The sequence below is a fragment of the Anolis sagrei genome, chromosome X, assembly GCF_037176765.1.
Source record: "Anolis sagrei isolate rAnoSag1 chromosome X, rAnoSag1.mat, whole genome shotgun sequence".
Taxonomy (NCBI): Eukaryota; Metazoa; Chordata; class Lepidosauria; order Squamata; family Dactyloidae; genus Anolis; species Anolis sagrei.
In genome coordinates, this window is record NC_090034.1 from 57,488,155 (window position 1) to 57,505,683 (window position 17,529).

Consider the following 17,529-nt stretch of genomic DNA (forward strand, 5'->3'; position numbering starts at 1 on the left):
ATATGCACAATGGAGGACCTTTTCACAGCAACACCAGAGGCACTCCAAGTGGTCAAAGGACATTTAGTACAATGCCAAGTTTTAAGTTTCTTTGTGGTTTTTCTATACATTATAACTGCATTCTCAATTTGCTTCTGATACGATAAATAAATACCACCAAAAAGGAAATGGTTTCAAATACAAAAGGATGGGATTTTCACCCCAAAAAGGAACTGGCTTTGGCTTGTAAGAACAGAGCGAAGACAGTGAGAAATATCCTTCTTTATTCTACAGATCTGGTCCATTCAAAGACTGGTGCATGAGACAAAGAGAGAAGGGGAGGGGAAACGGCGGGATCGTGAGGTCTTTCTTTCCTTTTGTTTGGCTTGCAAACCTATGATCAAAGGGCTACCAAATTCTGGGAGAAACTGAGACAAAAGGGGGCCACACATCTGTCAAGGAAAAAACAAAACTGGGGGGAGGGGGGGGCATCTTGGCATCCCTGCTCTCGAAAGGCATCTGGAGGAATCCGAACAATTTGGATTTTCAGGAGGCTTTGAATCAGCTCCGATGCGCCTAAAATAAGAGGGGGAACTTCCCCAAAAGAGGAGAATTTGATTATGTAATTAAAGGGCCGTCTGTGACATTTTCAACACGGGAGCGAGCAAGCGCATATAAATAATCATGAATAAAAACACAGAAGGGCTCCCCCTTCTCTCCCCCCTCAGAATAAATACGAATCAGCTCCTAAGTGGTGCAAACCGAGAACGGAGGGGAAGGGGAATGCGTTTGTGGGTGTTCAAAAGACCGGAAATATTATTATTATTAGTATTAATAATAACAATACAATGAACCATAATCGGGACCCCGCACGGGAAGTGCCTGGAAAGGTGAAACAACGCCGAAGGCAAACAAACGCAAGAGTGTTTTGTGTTTTTTTGTGTCGTCGTTTTTTAAGTGTCCTCATTCATGTCTTGGCTATCTGTCCGGGCGATTTTACGAGGAGGAGCCGAGTTCTCGCCTTCAATCTCCACTTGTTCGGGGTCTCGCTTCTTTGCCGCGTTCTGTGCAAACCAGGAACAAAAGGAAAAGAGTTAGGTTTTGCTTGGACAATGAGGCCACTTATGGCAAAGGAGGCCAATGTCATTCTCGTGCAGGATCTCATTCCCGGAATCCAGGGAAGTCCTATCTCAGTGTTATTGAAAGCTCTCATGGCAAGAATCACTGGGTTGCTGTGAGTTTTTTGGACTGTATGTCCATGTTCTAGGGATGGGCTTTAGCACAGCAGGCTAGAATCACGTTGGCCTTCTTTGCTGCTGCTTCACAGTGTTAGCTTGTTCTCAGTTTGGATAAGAAATCATAACAACAACAACAACAATGTAACCAGCCCTGATAAGTGGAAAAGAAATAATAATAAAAATATTTTTTGCCAGGCTTTAGCACAGCTGGTTAACTGCCTGCTGCAGTAAATCTTGTCAATGAAAAGGCTGACAGTTCAAAGCCCGGGTCAGGATGAGCTCCTGGCCTTTAGCCTAGCTTCTGCCTACTTAGCACTCTGAAAGCAACATGTGAGTAGATAAATAGGTACCACTTAAAAGCAGGGAGTCTTCAGGCTCAAACTTAATTCAGTTGGTCAAAACCCATGAACTATATAGGCACAGTATTACATGGTTTTTGTTTTCTGTTTTTGGTTGTGTCAGGAGCGACTTGAGAAACTGCAAGTCGCTTCTGGTGTGAGAGAATTGGCCGTCTGCAAGGATGTTGCCAAGGGGACGCCTGGATGAATTGATGTTTTTAACATCCTTGTGGGAGGCTTCTCTCATGTCCCCGCATAAGGAGCTGGAGCTGATAGAGGGAACTCATCCGCCTCTCCCCGGATTCGAACCTGCGACCCGTCAGTCTTCAGTCCTGCCGGCACAAGGGTTCAACCCACACCAGACATGGTGAAGTCTGGGACAAAGGCGAGGCCATTATTTTCCTTGATCTAAACTCCTATGTGTGCAGGCTAGAATCACACTGGCATTTTCTGCTGCTGCACAGTGTTGGCTCATGCTCAGCTTGGATAAGGAATCCATAATAATAATCATCATTATCATCCATGATGGTGATGATGATGACGATGATGTTACCAGCCGTGATAAGTGGAAAATAATAACTGGGCCGGGCTTAAGCACAGCTGGTTAACTCCCAGCTGCAGTAAATCTTGCCAACTGAAAGGCTGATGACATTTTGAAGCCCACGTCAGGGTGAGCTCCTGGCTTTTAGCCCAGATAAATAGGTACTGCTTAAAAACAGGGAGGTATTTAAGACACCCATAAGGAAATGCCAGAAAAATGCCGACGATTCGATCAAGGAGGAAGTTCACAAACAAAGCTCTTCCACAGGGAAGATGGAGCAACAGCACCCTCCAGTGGCCGAAACCAAGCACAAGCCTCCAAGGTGCCGAAGATGGGAAAAGCCTATATAGTATTCGCTCGCTACTTTGCAGTTCACTTTTCGCGGACTCACTGTTTCGCAGGTTTTTGCCTCCCAGTTTATGAATGGTTGCTGTTGCCCAGAATTGTGTTCTAATCCCACCTCCTGGCAACAATGTAGAAGGGTGTTTCACCCTCCGCTTTGGGAGAGAGGCAGCCAATCAAAAGAGATTGCAAAGCAAAGCAGAGATAAAAAAACCAAAAAAAAGTGTGCGGTGCCTTTAAATCTCTCCTCGCTTATGCCTCACCCTCAGAACTCGATATACATATAGAGCGTCCCTCCTTCACGGATTTTCACTTTTCACGGGTGGTCCTGGAACGTAACACCCACGATAAGTGAGGGAATACTGTTTATACCTCTATCTATGTTGTTGGTGTTTCTCAACCTTGCTAATGCCATGACCCCTTAATACAGTTCCTTATGTTGTGGCGTCCCCCAACTCTAACATTATTTTTATTGCTATTTTATAACTGCAATTTTGCCACTGTTATGAATCGTAATGTGAATATCTGATATGCAGAATGTAAAATACACTGTAAAATGTAAAACACATTCACTGGACCAAATTTGGCACAAATACCCAATATGCCCAAATTTGAATACTGGTGGAGTTGGGGTGATTTATTTTGTCATTTGGGAGTTGTAGTTGCTGGGATTTATTGTTCACCTACAATCAAAGAGCATTCTGAACTCCACCAACGATGGGATTGAACCATACTTGGCAAACAGAACTCCCATGACAAACAGAAAATAATGGAAGGGTTTTGTGGCCATTGACCTTGACTTTGGGAGTTGTAGTTCACCTACATGCAGAGAGCACTGTAGACTCAAACAATGATGGATCTCGACCAAACTTGGCACGAATACTCAATATGCCCAAATGTGAGCACTGGTGGAGTTTGGGGGAAATAGATCTTGACATTTGGGAGTTGTATTTGCTGGGATTTATAGTTCACCTACAATCAGAGAGCATTCCTGTCCCCTATGATCCATCGGGAAGATTAAGATCCTCCGGGAAGGCCCTGCTTTCCATCCCGTCATTGTCACAGACAAGATTGGTGGGGATGAGAGACAGGGCCTTCTCGGTGATTGCTCCCTGGCTATGGAACTCCCTTCCTGGTGAGATCAGGACAGCTCCCTCCTTCCTGTCCTTTAGAAGGATGGTAAAAACTTGGCTGTGAGACCAAGCTTTCGGGACCTGTGCACAACCTGTCTGCTCTCCGCACAGCAACCCAGCTAGCGCATGTGCATGGCGAATTGGGGGGGGGGGGGAACGGTGTCACGCACCTACCTCCCTACTTGTCTTGCTATGTGCGCGGAGGGCAGAGAGGCTGCATGCGTGATAAGTGGGGAGAAATAGAGGCGCGCGGCAAGACACGCAGGGAGGGAGGTGCACGCCTCTATTTTTCCTTCACTCGCCCTGCACACAGCTTCTCTGTTCTCTGCGCACACCGCAAGATGAGCAGGGAGGGAGGTGCGCATCTCAGTTTCTCTCCCATTCGCCATGTGCGCAGCCTCTCTGCCAGCTGGGTTGCTGTGTGGAGGGCGCATACACGGTGAGTGGAGGAGAAACTGAGGCGTGAGCCTCCCTGCTCACCTTGCCACGCACTTCTCTGTTTCTCGTTCAGTCACCAGAAGGGGAAAGCGCAAGATGGCCTTATTAACAAGTGACATTGAGGCTAGATCTGACAGGGTTACTTTGATTGTGCTTTCCCTGCTTGAAGGCAGAATGAAGCAGTTTGGACTAGATGGCCCAAGGGGTGTCTTCCAACTCTATTTATTATTACCAATCATTGATATTGAGTCTAGATCATCATCTGGCTGGGGTGCTTTGATTGTGCTTTCCCTGCATGAAGGGGGTTGGACTACATGGCCTTTAGAGGTCCTTTCCAACTCTTGGATTCTATTTTTATTTTGAAATTTACCAGTAGTGGCTGCATTTCCCACCCTCGGCTTATACTCGAGTCAATATGTTTTCCCAATTTTTTGTGGAAAAATAGGTCCCTCGGCTTATACTCGGGTCGGCTTATACTCGAGTATATACGGTACTTGTCAGGGAAAGTGGAGCAACAGCATCTTCCAGTGGCTGGAACCGAGCACAAGCCTCCAAGATGCCAGATGGGAAAAGCCTACACATGCCTCTTTCTACATACAGTTGTCTGTCTTGTCAGTATATAATGGCATTGAATGTTTGCCGTATATGTACGTTCTGTGATCCTACCTATGTCCCCTTCGAGGTGAGAAGGGTGGAATATAAATACAGCCAATAAATAAATAAAGTTCCAGTAGCATTCTCTCCTGACGTTTGGCCTGCACTTGTGGCAAGCATCCTCAGTGGTTTGCTCACAAGTCTGTGGGAAATGAGGCAAGTAGCATGTATACCTGTGGAATAATGTCCAGGGTGGGAGAAAGAAACCTTGTCTTTTTGAAGCAAATGTGAATGTTGCAATTGGCAAACTTGATTAGCACTGAGTAGCCTTGCAGCTGCAAAGTCAATCAGTGTTGTTGCCTGGAGGCATCCTTTCTCTGGTTACCAGTATTTAAAAAACACCAAAATCAAGTCTGTAAATAAAGGACATAACTCAGAAACAGGGGAACCCCAGAAAGAAAACAATCAAGTGCCAGTTAGCACCTCTTAAACAGAGGGTGCCTCCAGGAAACAGAGGCCAGGCTACCTCTATGCAGATACCCTCACTGATTGACTTTGCAGCTTCATGGCTACTCAATGCAACTTAAGTTTGCTAATTGCAATATTAATACTTGCTTTAAGAGACAAAGGTTCTTGCTCCCACCCTGGACATCATTCCACACGTATATATACACTCCACTTGCCTCATTTCCAACAGACTTCTGAGCAAACAGACCTCTGAAGATGCTTGCCACAGATGCAGGTGAAACATCAGGAAATAATGCTACAGGAACAGAGTCATACAGCCCGAAAAACTCACAGCAACCCAGTCCTGTCTCTGCTATATCCACAGATTCAGAAATGGTCTCAAATACTCTCATCCCCCTAAAAAAAAAACCCTCCAAACTTTGAAAGGTACAATTAAAGCCCTCCCAATAGATGGCCACCCAGCCTCATAGACATTAACTGGGCCATGGGCTATAGAATCATAGGATCCTAGAGTTGGAAGAGACTCTGTGTATTATCCAGTCCAACTCCTTTCTATCATTAAGGAAGACACAATCCAACTCTCCCCCGCAGATAGCCATCCAGCCTCATACATAGTAATAAGTAACATGGAGAATTAGGACTATGGAATCATAGAATCCTACAGTTGGAAGAGACCTCAAAAACCATCCCGTCCAACCCTCTTCTGCTATGCAGGAATACAATTAAAGCCATCCTGACAAATGAATATCTGGCCCCATAGACATTAACGGGTCCTTGTAGAATTAGGACTATGGAATCCTATAGCTGGAAGAGACTCCATGGGCCATCCTGTCCAACCGACTTCTGCCACAAAGGAATACAATCAAAGCCCTCCCAACAGATGGCCATCCAGCCTCATAGACATCAACATGACCATGGAGAATTGGGGCTATAGAATTCTAGAGTTGGAATAGACTCCATGGGCCATCCAGTTCAAGCCCCTTCTGCCATGCAGAAATACAATCCAAGCCCACCCGACAGATGGCCATCCAGTCTCATAAGACATTAACAGGTCCATGGAGAATTACGGCTAAAGAATCATAGAGTCCTAGAGTTAGAAGAGACCCCATGGGCCATCCAGTCCAACCCTCTCCTGCTGTAAAGGAATACAATCAAAGCACCCCCAATAGATGGACATCTGGGATGGTGCAATAATAATAATAATAATAATAATAATAATAATAATAATAATAATAATTTCAATAGAAAGGAAATTATTATGCCTTATTTTCCACAAACCTCTAGACCAGGGGTCCTCAAACTAAGGCCTGGGGGCCGGATGCGGCCCTCCAAGGTCATTTACCCGGCCCTCGCTCAGGGTCAACCTAATTCTGAAACAACTTGAAAGCACACAATAACAACAATCCTATCTCATCAGCCAAAAGTAGGCCCCCACTTCCCATTGAAATACTAATAAGTTTATATTTGTTAAAATTGTTCTTCATTTTAATTATTGTATTGTTTTTAAGTGTCTTTTGCACTACAAATAAGATATGTGTAATGTACATAGGAATTCATTCATGTTTTTTTCAAATTATAATCTGGCCCTCCAACAGTTTGAGGGACTGTGACCTGGCCCTCTGTTTAAAAAGTTTGAGGACCCCGGCTCTATTATTTATTATTATTTATTTAGAGCTTTTATAACCCGGTCTTCTCGACCTCCAAGGAGGGACTCCGGCCGGCTAACAACAGAGAATCAATATACAAATAAACTAAAGCATAATAACATCATAGTACATTAATACATTAAAACACATTAAAATACAGATCAAGAATTACATAAAGCCAATTCGTCAAGGTAAATCACAAATTCATCACCATCCGCCTTGTGGTCAACAGTTATTGATTCGATCATCAATCTGAGAATGCTAAGTTCCAGAGCCAAGATTTTATCATCTTTCTGAAAGTCAAGAGGGAGGGGGCAAATCTGATCTCTATCGGGAGAGAGTTCCACAGCCAAGGGGCCACCACCGAGAAGGCCCTGTCCCTCGTCCCCACCAGACGCGATTGCGAAGGTGGTGGGACCGAGAGCAGGGCCCCTCCAGAAGATCTTAACAACCATGATGGTTCGTAGACAAACCTCTGAAGATGCCAGCCACAGATGCAGGTGAAATGTCAGGAGAGAATGCTGCTGGAACAGGGCCAGACAGCTCGGAAAACTCACAGCAACCTGGTGATTCTGGCCATAAAAGACTTCGACAACTCAAAAGAAGTCCTTACAAAGTCGACTTGGTGGGTTTTCCTTCCATTGATTCAATCACACACACACACACATAATTCCCAAACACCAAACCTTGATTTTACCCAAGCCTTTGGATGTCCCTTTGGCCCAAACTACAACTCCCAGGGAGCCTTACCTTTTTGTCCCACTGCTGATGTAGGTAACGCAGGAGTATATTTGTCTTTTCTGTTACAATGACTGTCGCAGAGAGAAAAGAAAGAAAACTATGTCAGGAATTGCATCCCTCAGTCTGGGTTTGGTTTCTATTAAGCAGATGATAAGAACTTACTTTGTTCTGAGGGGTATTCTCGAGTGGGGAGGTAAACGGAAGGCCGCCTGTTCTGTAAATTAAAAAGAAAAGAAACCAAATTTAAATTATGCAGATTGTATGTTTACGATCAGCTGCCTTGAGTTCCTATACCAGGAGAAAGGCATCGGGATAAAAGCAAAATAAAAGAAGTAAAGAATAAGAAGATATTATTGTTGTTATTTGAATTATTGTCATATCAGAGTAATAGCTCACTTAAAAAAAAAACTAAAACAGCTAATACTAACCGGCCAACCTTGAAACTTAGTCCACCAAAGGCCCTCCCTCCAATGATATTGCAGGTTATAGTGTGTGCAATGAACATGTTCAAAAGCTCTGGCAATGTCCTCCACAAACACCACACTGCCCACCACCCAAGTGACGGCTTTCATACAGGGACAATTTCATGCTAGATTTTATGTGTTTCCTCCACCACAGACATCCCAGTGTGCCTGACTTTCTCCATTGGTGTGGAATTTGCATGGCCCCATCCACAGCCTCTCTCTTAACCCTTTCCTACCATTCATAGGGCGCACAGCAAACAGGAATTGATCAGCAACTGAAAATACTGGAAGTTTTGGGAGGACTGAATCAACATGATGGAAGTTGTAGTTCACCCTGCATCAAGACAGAGCATTGTGACCCCCACCAGCAATGGACCTGGACCAAATTTGGCACACAGAACTCCCATGACCAACACAATTGAGTTTGATTTATAGGAGTTGCAGTTCACCTACATCCAGACAGCACTGTGAATCCAAAGAAAGATGGATCTGGACCAAACTTGGTAGTTGTGGGAGTTGTAGTTTACCCTGCATGCCCAAATTAGAATACTGGTATGTTTTGAGGGGAACTGGCCTGGACATTTTGGAGTTGAAGCTACTGGGATGCATAGTTCAACTGCAATCTAAGAGCACTCTGAACTCCACCAAAGATGGCATTGGACCAAAGTTGGCACATAGGGCCCCTGTAACCAGCAAAAAATACTGGAAGTCTTTGCGGGGAATTCATCTTGATTTGGGGGAGTTGTAGTTCATCTACATCCAGAGAGCACCGTGATCCCAAACGATGATGCACACGTGCCTGATACGCCCAAATTTGAATACTGGAACTGTTTGGGAGGGGTTCACCATGATTTTTGGAGTTGTAGTTTATCTACATCCAGAGAAATTGTGACCTCCACCGACAATGGACCTGAATCAAACTTGGCATGCAGAACCACCATGACCAACTGAACATACTGGAGGGATTTGGGGAAAACTGACCTTCATTTCTGAATGCTGTAGTTCACCTACAGGCAGATACACTGAGGCCACCAAGGATGATAGATTTAGACCAATCTTGGCACACAGAACCCTCATGACCAATGGAACCTATTGGAGGGGTTTGAGGGGACTAACTCACCATAGTGGGAGTTGTAGTGTACCCTACAGCTAAAGAGCACACTGAACCCCACTGATGAGGCATCCAAAGCAAACTTGAAGTACTGGTGGGGTTTCAGAGGGTTAACCCGGTATGATGGGAGTTGTAGTTCACCCACAACCTTATGCATTTTTGTAAAATAAAAAAAAAGACTTTTCCAAATAACCCAGACAACACTGGGAACCCAAGCTAGTGTATGTATGCATGTGTGTGTGTGTACACACACACACACACACACACAATTTCCTTTGTGAGGATTAATACAATGATCTATCTATCTATATTATTTTTATGACACTTTTTCTCTCTTGAAAGAGACTCAAAGTAGTAGGTGTAAGAGACATCCTAAAACATTATCTGATGAGCTTTTTAGTACTCCTCCTTCAAAAATAATCCTTTATTTTTCAAATAATGTTCTAAGGGAAATTGGATGGTTGACTTATCTCTGGATTGTCGTTTTGATCCCAGGGCTCTGCTGAAAAATAAAGAAAAATACTCACTGATGCTTTACATACGGAGTCTGCATGGAACCGGCTGAAATTGCTTTTGTTATAGACAGGCAAGCCTTTCAGGAAGTCCGCCTGCAAAGAAGACAATGGAGATGGATCCTCAGATAAAATGGTTATAAAAAGATTTAAGATGGAAATCTCCAATGAGGTTGGAAAGAGCCATATAGGCCTCCCCTCCAAGGCAAACCAATGGATGGAAGTGCCAGTGTTAGAAACAACTCAGTTTCCATTTTGATTCCCTCAACTTGCCAATGTTGAGGATGATGGGAGTTGTAGTTGATCACCCCTCAATGATTACTAATTCTACTCTCAAATATAGGCCATAGATAGATGGGAAGGTAGAGAGACAGATAAGTAGATAAACAGAAAGGTAGAAAGAAAGATAGATAGAAAGGTGGGTAGGTAGGGAGATAAATAGATAGAAAGGTAAGTAGGTAGGCAAATAAATAGAAAGGTAGAAATAAAGGTAGATAGAGTGATAGATAGAAAGATAGGTAGGAAGAAAAAGAGAGAGAAAAAAATAAAAAGTAGATAGATAGACAGACAGGTTGGTAAATAGAAAGGTAGATAGGTAGAGAGATAGATAGGTAGGTAGGTAAACAGATAGAAAGGTAGGTAGATAGATAAATAAATAGATAGAAATTTATTTATTTATTTACGACATTTATATGCCGCCCTTCTCACCCCGAAGGGGACTCAGAGCGGCTTACAAGGTATATATACATACAATATATTATTAACATAGTACAATATCAGTTTTAAATATTGCTATATTCCACTATATCAATTATACTGTAATATTATTAGTAATATTACATGTAACATAAATATACAATTATAATATCATATTATTATTACTAGTATTATATTGCATTACATTACAATATTATAAATATTATATGTATATACAATATGTTATATATTATATTATAATATATTATTAGAATAGAACAGGAGACAAGGTGGAACTGTCCCCTGGCCCCTCTTTCTTCGCTCTGGCCCAGAGCGGCAGTTGGTGCTGGGGGGAGGGGCTCCAAGTATATAAAGACAGGTATATAAACAGATAGAAAGGTAAATAAATAGATACAGATAGAAAGGTAAGTAAGTAGCTAGGTAGGTAGATAAATAGAAAGGTAGGTAGATAGCCAGACAGGGAAAATAGCTATCTATCTAGATAAAGGGTAAGTTGATAGATATTCTCAAAGAATGCCTTCCCAAACCATATCACCCTGATATTTTCACAGGATCCCAGAGCTAGACATTGGGGTGCAGAGACGTCATGCACATTGGTATGCTTCACAGGAAATATACTCCATCTTTCAAATAGGGGTGGGAGGGTCCTTAATCCTTTTCAAGACAATGCACATGACTCAAAGTTCCCTAGGCTTCCCTAACCCCCACTCCCCGCCCCACAAAGCCTGCTTTGCTCCAAGTGTGCCCTCCCACAAGCTTCCCAAAGCAGACTTTGACTCAGAGAAGAGAGGAACCCCTCTTCCTTCAGCCTGCCCCCACAAAAGGGACTTCCGGGTGGGCAGATAAATAGATAGAAAGTTAGATAGATGGGTAGATAAATAGATAGAACGGTGGGTAAGTAGTTAGATAGATGAGTAGACAAATAGACAGAAAGGGAGATAGGTAGGTAGGTAGATAAATAGATGGATAGAAATGTAGGTAGGTAGATAAATATATAGAAAGACAGGTAGGCAGATAGATAAATGAGTGAATAAATAGAAAGGTAGACAGAAAGATAAGATAGGTAGATAAATAAATAGAAAGGTAGGTAGGTAGATGAGCAGTTAAATATACAGTAAGGTAGATAGATAGGTGGGTAGATTAATAGACAAATAGAAAAGTAGGTAGATAGATGGATAAATAGAAAGGTAGGTAGATACATGAGTAGCTAAATAGATAGAAAAGGAGGTAGATTGGCAGGTAGATAAACAGATAGAAAGGAAGGTAGGTAGCAAGCTAGGTAGGTAGATATAGATAGATGGAAAGGTACTTTAAGTAGGTAAATAGATATAAAGGTAGGTGGATAAAAAGATAGAAAAGCAGGTTCGTAAATAGATAGAAAGGTAGGTAGGTAATTGAATAGCTAAATAGATAGAAAGGGAGGTAGACAGGTAGGTAGATAAACAGATGGATAAAAGGGAAGGAAGGAAGGAAGCAACCTAGGTAGGTAGATAGATAAATAGGTAGGTAAACCAATAGAATCGAATGGTAGGTAGGTAGATAAATAGATGGACAGAAAGATAGGTAGGTAGATAAATAGATAAATAAAAAGGTTGTTTGGTAAATAAATAGAAAGGTAGGTAGGTAGAAAAGTAGGTAGACAAAAAGATAGATGAATAGATAGAAAGTTAGGTAGATAAGTAGGTGGATAGAAAGGTGGGTAGATAGGAAGATAAATAGAAAGGTAGAGAGACAGATAGATGGGTGGGTAGATAAATAGAAAGGTATATAGATAGGTAGGTGGGTAAATAGAAAGGCAGATAGAGCTAAAAAGGTAAGTAGATACACAGATAGATAGAAAGTTAGGTAGGTAGATAGACAAATAGAATGGTAGGTAGGGAGATAAATACATGGATAGAAAGGTAGGTAGATAAATGGATAGAAAAATAGCTAAGTAGACAGATTTATTTATTTATTTACTGTATTTGTATACCGCCTTTCTCAGCCAATTGGTGACTCAAGGCGGTTTCCAACAAATCAGTATACTTAAAACATAATAGATAAAAAACATTAAACAGTATAAGGCATCACAAAAGCAATAAAAGCAACATCATCAGCGTCTCATTATTCTCAAGCACTGTCCAATTCCATTGTCAGGTCATTCAATTTCCTATATTAGCTACTCTGTATTTATAAACACTTGCTCAAATAGCCATGTTTTAACTTGCCTCCGAAACGTCAGGAGGGAGGGAGCAGATCTGATTTCCCTAGGGAGCGCATTCCATAGCCGAGGGGCCACTGAGAAGGCCCTGTCTCTCGTCCCCGCCAAACGTGCTTGTGACAAAGGCGGGACCGTGAGCAGGGCCTCCCCAGATTATCTTAAAGTCCTCAGTGGTTCGTAAGGGGAGATACGTTCGGACAGGTAAGTTGGGCCAGAATCATTTAGGGCTTTATAGGCCAAAGCCAGCACTTTGAATTGGGCCCGGTAGCAAACTGGCAGCTAGTGGAGCTGGTGCAACAAGGGGGTTGTATGCTCCCTGAGCGCCGCTCCTGTTAACAAACTGGCTGCCATTTGTTGGACTAGTTGAAGCTTCCAGACCGTCTTCAAAGGCAACCCCACGTAGACAGTGTTGCAGTACTCTATACGGGATGTAACTAGAGCGTAGACTACCGTTGCCAAGTCAGACTTCCCAAGGCACGGGCGCAGCTGGCGCACAAAATAAATAGAAAGGTAGGTAGGTAGATAGACAAATAGAATGGTAGGTAGGTAGATAAATACATGGATAGAAAAATAGGCAAGTAGATAAATAGATAGAAAGGTAGGTAGGTAGATGTGTAGATAGATAGAAAAGTAGACAGATAAAAAGGTAGGTAGGTAGACAAATAGAATGGTAGGTAGGTAGACAAATAGAATGGTAGGTAGGTAGACAAATAGAATGGTAGGTAGGTAGATAAATACATGGATAGAAAGGTAGGTAGATAAATGGATAGAAAAAGAGGTAAGTAGATAAATAGATAGAAAGGTTGGTAGGTAGTCAGATAGATGTGTACATAGATAGAAAAGTAGATAGAAAGGTAGATAAATAGATAGACAGACAAATAGAATGGTAGGTAGATAAATAAATGGATAGAAAAACAGGTAAGTAGATAAATAGATAGAAAGGTAGGTAGACAGATAGATGTGTAGATGGTTAGAAAAGTAGATAGAAAGGTAGATAAATAGACAAATAGAATGGTAGGTAGATAAATAAATGGATAGAAAAAACAGGTAAGTAGATAAATAGATAGAAAGGTAGGTAGACAGATAGATAGATATGTAGATAGATAGAAAAGTAGATAGAAAGGTAGATAAATAGACAAATAGAATGGTTGGTAGATAAACAGAAAGGTATATAGATAGGTAGGTAAATAGAAAAGTAGATAGAGGGATAGAAAACAGGTAGGTAGTTAGACAAATAGAACAGTAGGTAGAGAGAATGGTTGGTAAGGTAAAGGCTTTCCCCTGACATTAAGTCCAGTCGTGTCCGACTCTGGGGTGTGGTGCGCATCTCCATTTCTAAGCCGAAGAGCCGGCATTGTCCATAGACACCTCCTAGGTCATGTGGCCGGCACGACTGCAAGGAGCGCTGTTATGGTTGGTAGGTAGATAAATACATGGAGAGAAATGTAGATAGGTAGATAGGTGGGTAGATAAGCAAATAGAAAGGTAGGTAGGTAGACAAGTAGGCAGGTAGATAGACAAATAGAATGGTAGGTAGGTAGATAAATACATGAATAGAAAAATAGGTAAGTAGATAAATAGAAAGGTAGGCAAGTAGATAGATAGATAGAAAGGCAGGTAGGTAGATAGGCTGAGTAGATTGAAAGGTAGATATATAAATAGACGGATAGAAAGATAGGTAGATAGATAGATAGATAGATGGGGAGGGAGGTAAATAGATAGATAGACAGGTAGGTAAATAGACAGATAGATAGAAAGGTAGATATATAGAAATACAGGTACATATAAACGCTAACTCTAATACTTTCCCCCATTTGAGCCTAGTTTGTTCCTGACTAGGGTCCATGGCAATAGGGTCCCCAGAACTCGGGGTCCTGGCTGAACAATCTCCCTTCAAGAAGGCGTTCCTTTCCCGCTGAAGCCCTTTTGGGGGTGTGGGGCCCCAAGAGAGACGCCCCCAGCCCCATGGAAACCGACCCCCCTTGTGGGCCCCTTTCTTCTCTGAAGCGTTGTGGCCCCTCTGAGGAGAAGGTGGCCCCCTCCCCGCACAACAAGATGGACACAAACAGAGCCCCCACACCTACCATCTTCCCCACCAGGCGCCTCCTCCACAACTTCGCCTCACTCGGCTCCGGCCACGCCCCTCAAAGGCGTCCGTTGGGCCGACGGAGCAGGAAGCTGCCTCTCCATTGGTCGCCGCGGGCGTCGCTCTGTTGTCTCCTCCCCAGCCCTTTTTGGCGCCCGCCCTCTCGTCTCTCCGGCTCACAGAAAAGGAAGAAGCGGTGGAGAGACCCGGATGCAGTCGGGGGGCGGGACTTCCGCTGAGGCATCATGGGGAATGTAGTTTTCCCCCATTCTGGCCAGGATTCCAGCAAGAGGAAAAGTTTCCTAACGAAATCAAAGCATGTATGAATTTTTAACATAGGAAGGAAGGAAAAATTAGAAGGTAAAGTATGAAATGATGCTATATATAGAATCTATAGATAGAATCATAGAATCAAAGAGTTGGAAGAGACCTCATGGGCCATCCAGTCCAACCCCATTCGGCCAAGAAGCAGGAATATTGCATTCAAATCACCCCTGACAGATGGCCATCCAGCCTCTGTTTAAAAGCTTCCAAAGAGGGAGCCTCCACCACACTCCGGGGCAGAGAGTTCCACTGCTGAACGGCTCTCACAGTCAGGAAGTTCTTCCTCATGTTCAGGCCTGCATCAATAGAAGCATAGTGTCTAGATCTAGGGAAGTAATGCTACCCCTCTATTCTGTTTTGGTTAGATCACAGCTGGAATATTGTGTCCAATTCTGGGCACCACAGTTCAAGAGAGATATTGACAAGCTGGAATGTGTCCAGAGGAGGGCAACTCAAATGATAAAAGGTCTGGAGAACAAGCCCTATGAGGAGCGGCTTAAGGAGCTGGGCATGTTTAGCCTGAAGAAGAGAAGGCTGAGAGGGGATATGATAGCCATGTATAAATATGTGAGAGGAAGCCACAGGGAGGAGGGAGCAAGCTTGTTTTCTGCTTCCCTGGAGACTAGGACGCGGAACAATGGCTCCAAACTACAAGAGAGGAGATTCCATCTGAACATGAGGAAGAACTTCCTGACTGTGAGAGCCGTTCAGCAGTGAAACTCTCTGCCCCGGAGTGTGGTGGAGGCTCCTTCTTTGGAAGCTTTTAAACAGAGGCTGGATGTGCATCTGTCAGGAGTGATTTGAATGCGATGTTCCTGCTTCTTGGCAGGGGGTTGGACTGGATGGCCCATGAGGTCTCTTCCAACTTTTTGATTCTATGATTCTAGGTGGAATCTCCTCTCTTGTAGTTTGAAGCCATTGTTCCGCGTCCTAGTCTCCAGGGAAGCAGTAAACAAGCTTGCTCCCTCCTCCCTGTGGCTTCCTCTCACATATTTATACATGGCTATCATATCCCCTCTCAGCCTTCTCTTCTTCAGGCTAAACATGCCCAGCTCCTTAAGCCGCTCCTCATAGGGCTTGTTCTCCAGACCCTTGATCATTTTAGTCGCTCTCCTCTGGACACATTCCAGCTAGATAGATAGATAGAGAGGATCGTGTCCATATAAATATGATCATATATGTGCATGTATATATGTATGTGTGTGTTTGTATGTGTATATATATCTTCTTCTATATATATAAAAATGCTCTGTGCATAATGAATACCTTAAAAACAAAAGAACCAATGGACGAAATCACACCAAATTTGGCAACAAAATGTCTCATAACACAAGGAGTGACCATCACTCAAAAAATTATGATTTTGTCATTTGGGAGTTGTAGTTGCTGGGGAAGATGGTAGGTGTGGGGGCTCTGTTTGTGTCCCTAAATGCACTTTACTAGAGACCCTCCAAATACCCACCCTTTTCACCTGGTCATGCCCAGCATATTTTTAATTTTAACTATTACATTTGGCCCTGCCATAGATTTTAATGCGTCGTGGTGTTTTGTTAATGTTTATTGCTTTGTTTTGATTTCATTTTGTTGTATTGTTGTTGTTGTTTTTTACTGATGTATTTGGGCTCGGCCTCTTGTAAGCCGCACCGAGTCCTTCGGGAGATGGTAGCGGGGTACAAATAAAGGTTTATTATTATTATTATTATTCATCTACTCACATTTGCATGTTTTCGAACTGCTAGGTTAGCAGAAGCTGGGGCTGACAGCGGAAGCTCACGCCGCTCCCCAGATTTGAATCTGCAACCTTTTGGTCAACAAGCTTAGCAGCTCAGCGGTTTAATCCATTCACCACCGGGGGCTCATATATATATATATATATATATATATACACACACACACACACACACACACACACACACACATACATATAGAGAGCCATATATATATACACACACACTTACATATAGAGGACCACTTGATATATATATAGAGAGAAAGGATCATATGAGATATACTAGTCTTTATATCTTCTATTCACATCATAATAGTAAAAATTTGTATGTGTGTATGTGGCAAGGGTGACCATTTACACAGACAAGCTCCTGCGTCCACAAACATCTATAGCTCCCACTACTGAGGAGACACCAAAGGCCCTCCTTCCAATGACATTGCAGGTTATAGTGAGCACCATGAACATGTCCAAGAGCCCTGGCAATGTCCTCCCCAAACAGCATACTGCCCACCACCCAAGTAAAGGCTTTCATAGGGGGACAATTTCATTCTAGATTTTATTGTTTCCTCCACCACAGATATCCCAGTGTTTCGGACTCCCCCCATAACACTTTCGGACACTTCCCCAACATAACAAACTTTAAGTACTGATGGAATTTCTTGGGATTAGCCTGGCATGATGGGAGTTGATAGCTCACCCACAACCTTATGCATTATGTACCATTAAAAACAGACTTTTTCAAATAACCCCGGCAACTCCAAGTACCCAAGCTAGTGTGTGTGTGTGTGTCTGTGTGAGGGCTGAGAAAAGCGGTATATAAATAAAGTAAATAAATAAATAAATAAATCAGCAATAGAGTGAGGGCTCCATGGGAAATAAATGTCTTCTTGAAGGGATCATATTAATCCAATATCAAGAGTTACGGTGA

General features: G+C 42.8%; 1 protein-coding gene across 1 annotated transcript; it reads right to left on the minus strand.

Annotated features, from left to right (window-relative positions):
- Nucleotides 1-243: 243 nt before the first annotated feature.
- Nucleotides 244-14,627, minus strand: DDA1 (DET1 and DDB1 associated 1). The gene is made up of 5 exons (XM_060784902.2): nt 14,547-14,627; nt 9,561-9,641; nt 7,621-7,672; nt 7,468-7,529; nt 244-1,043 (listed from the first exon to the last, which is right to left on the minus strand). The coding sequence occupies exons 1-5, from the start codon at nt 14,547-14,549 to the stop codon at nt 933-935; spliced, it is 309 nt and encodes a 102-aa protein (XP_060640885.2). The 5' UTR covers nt 14,550-14,627; the 3' UTR covers nt 244-932.
- Between the last annotated feature and the right edge of the window lie 2,902 nt (nt 14,628-17,529).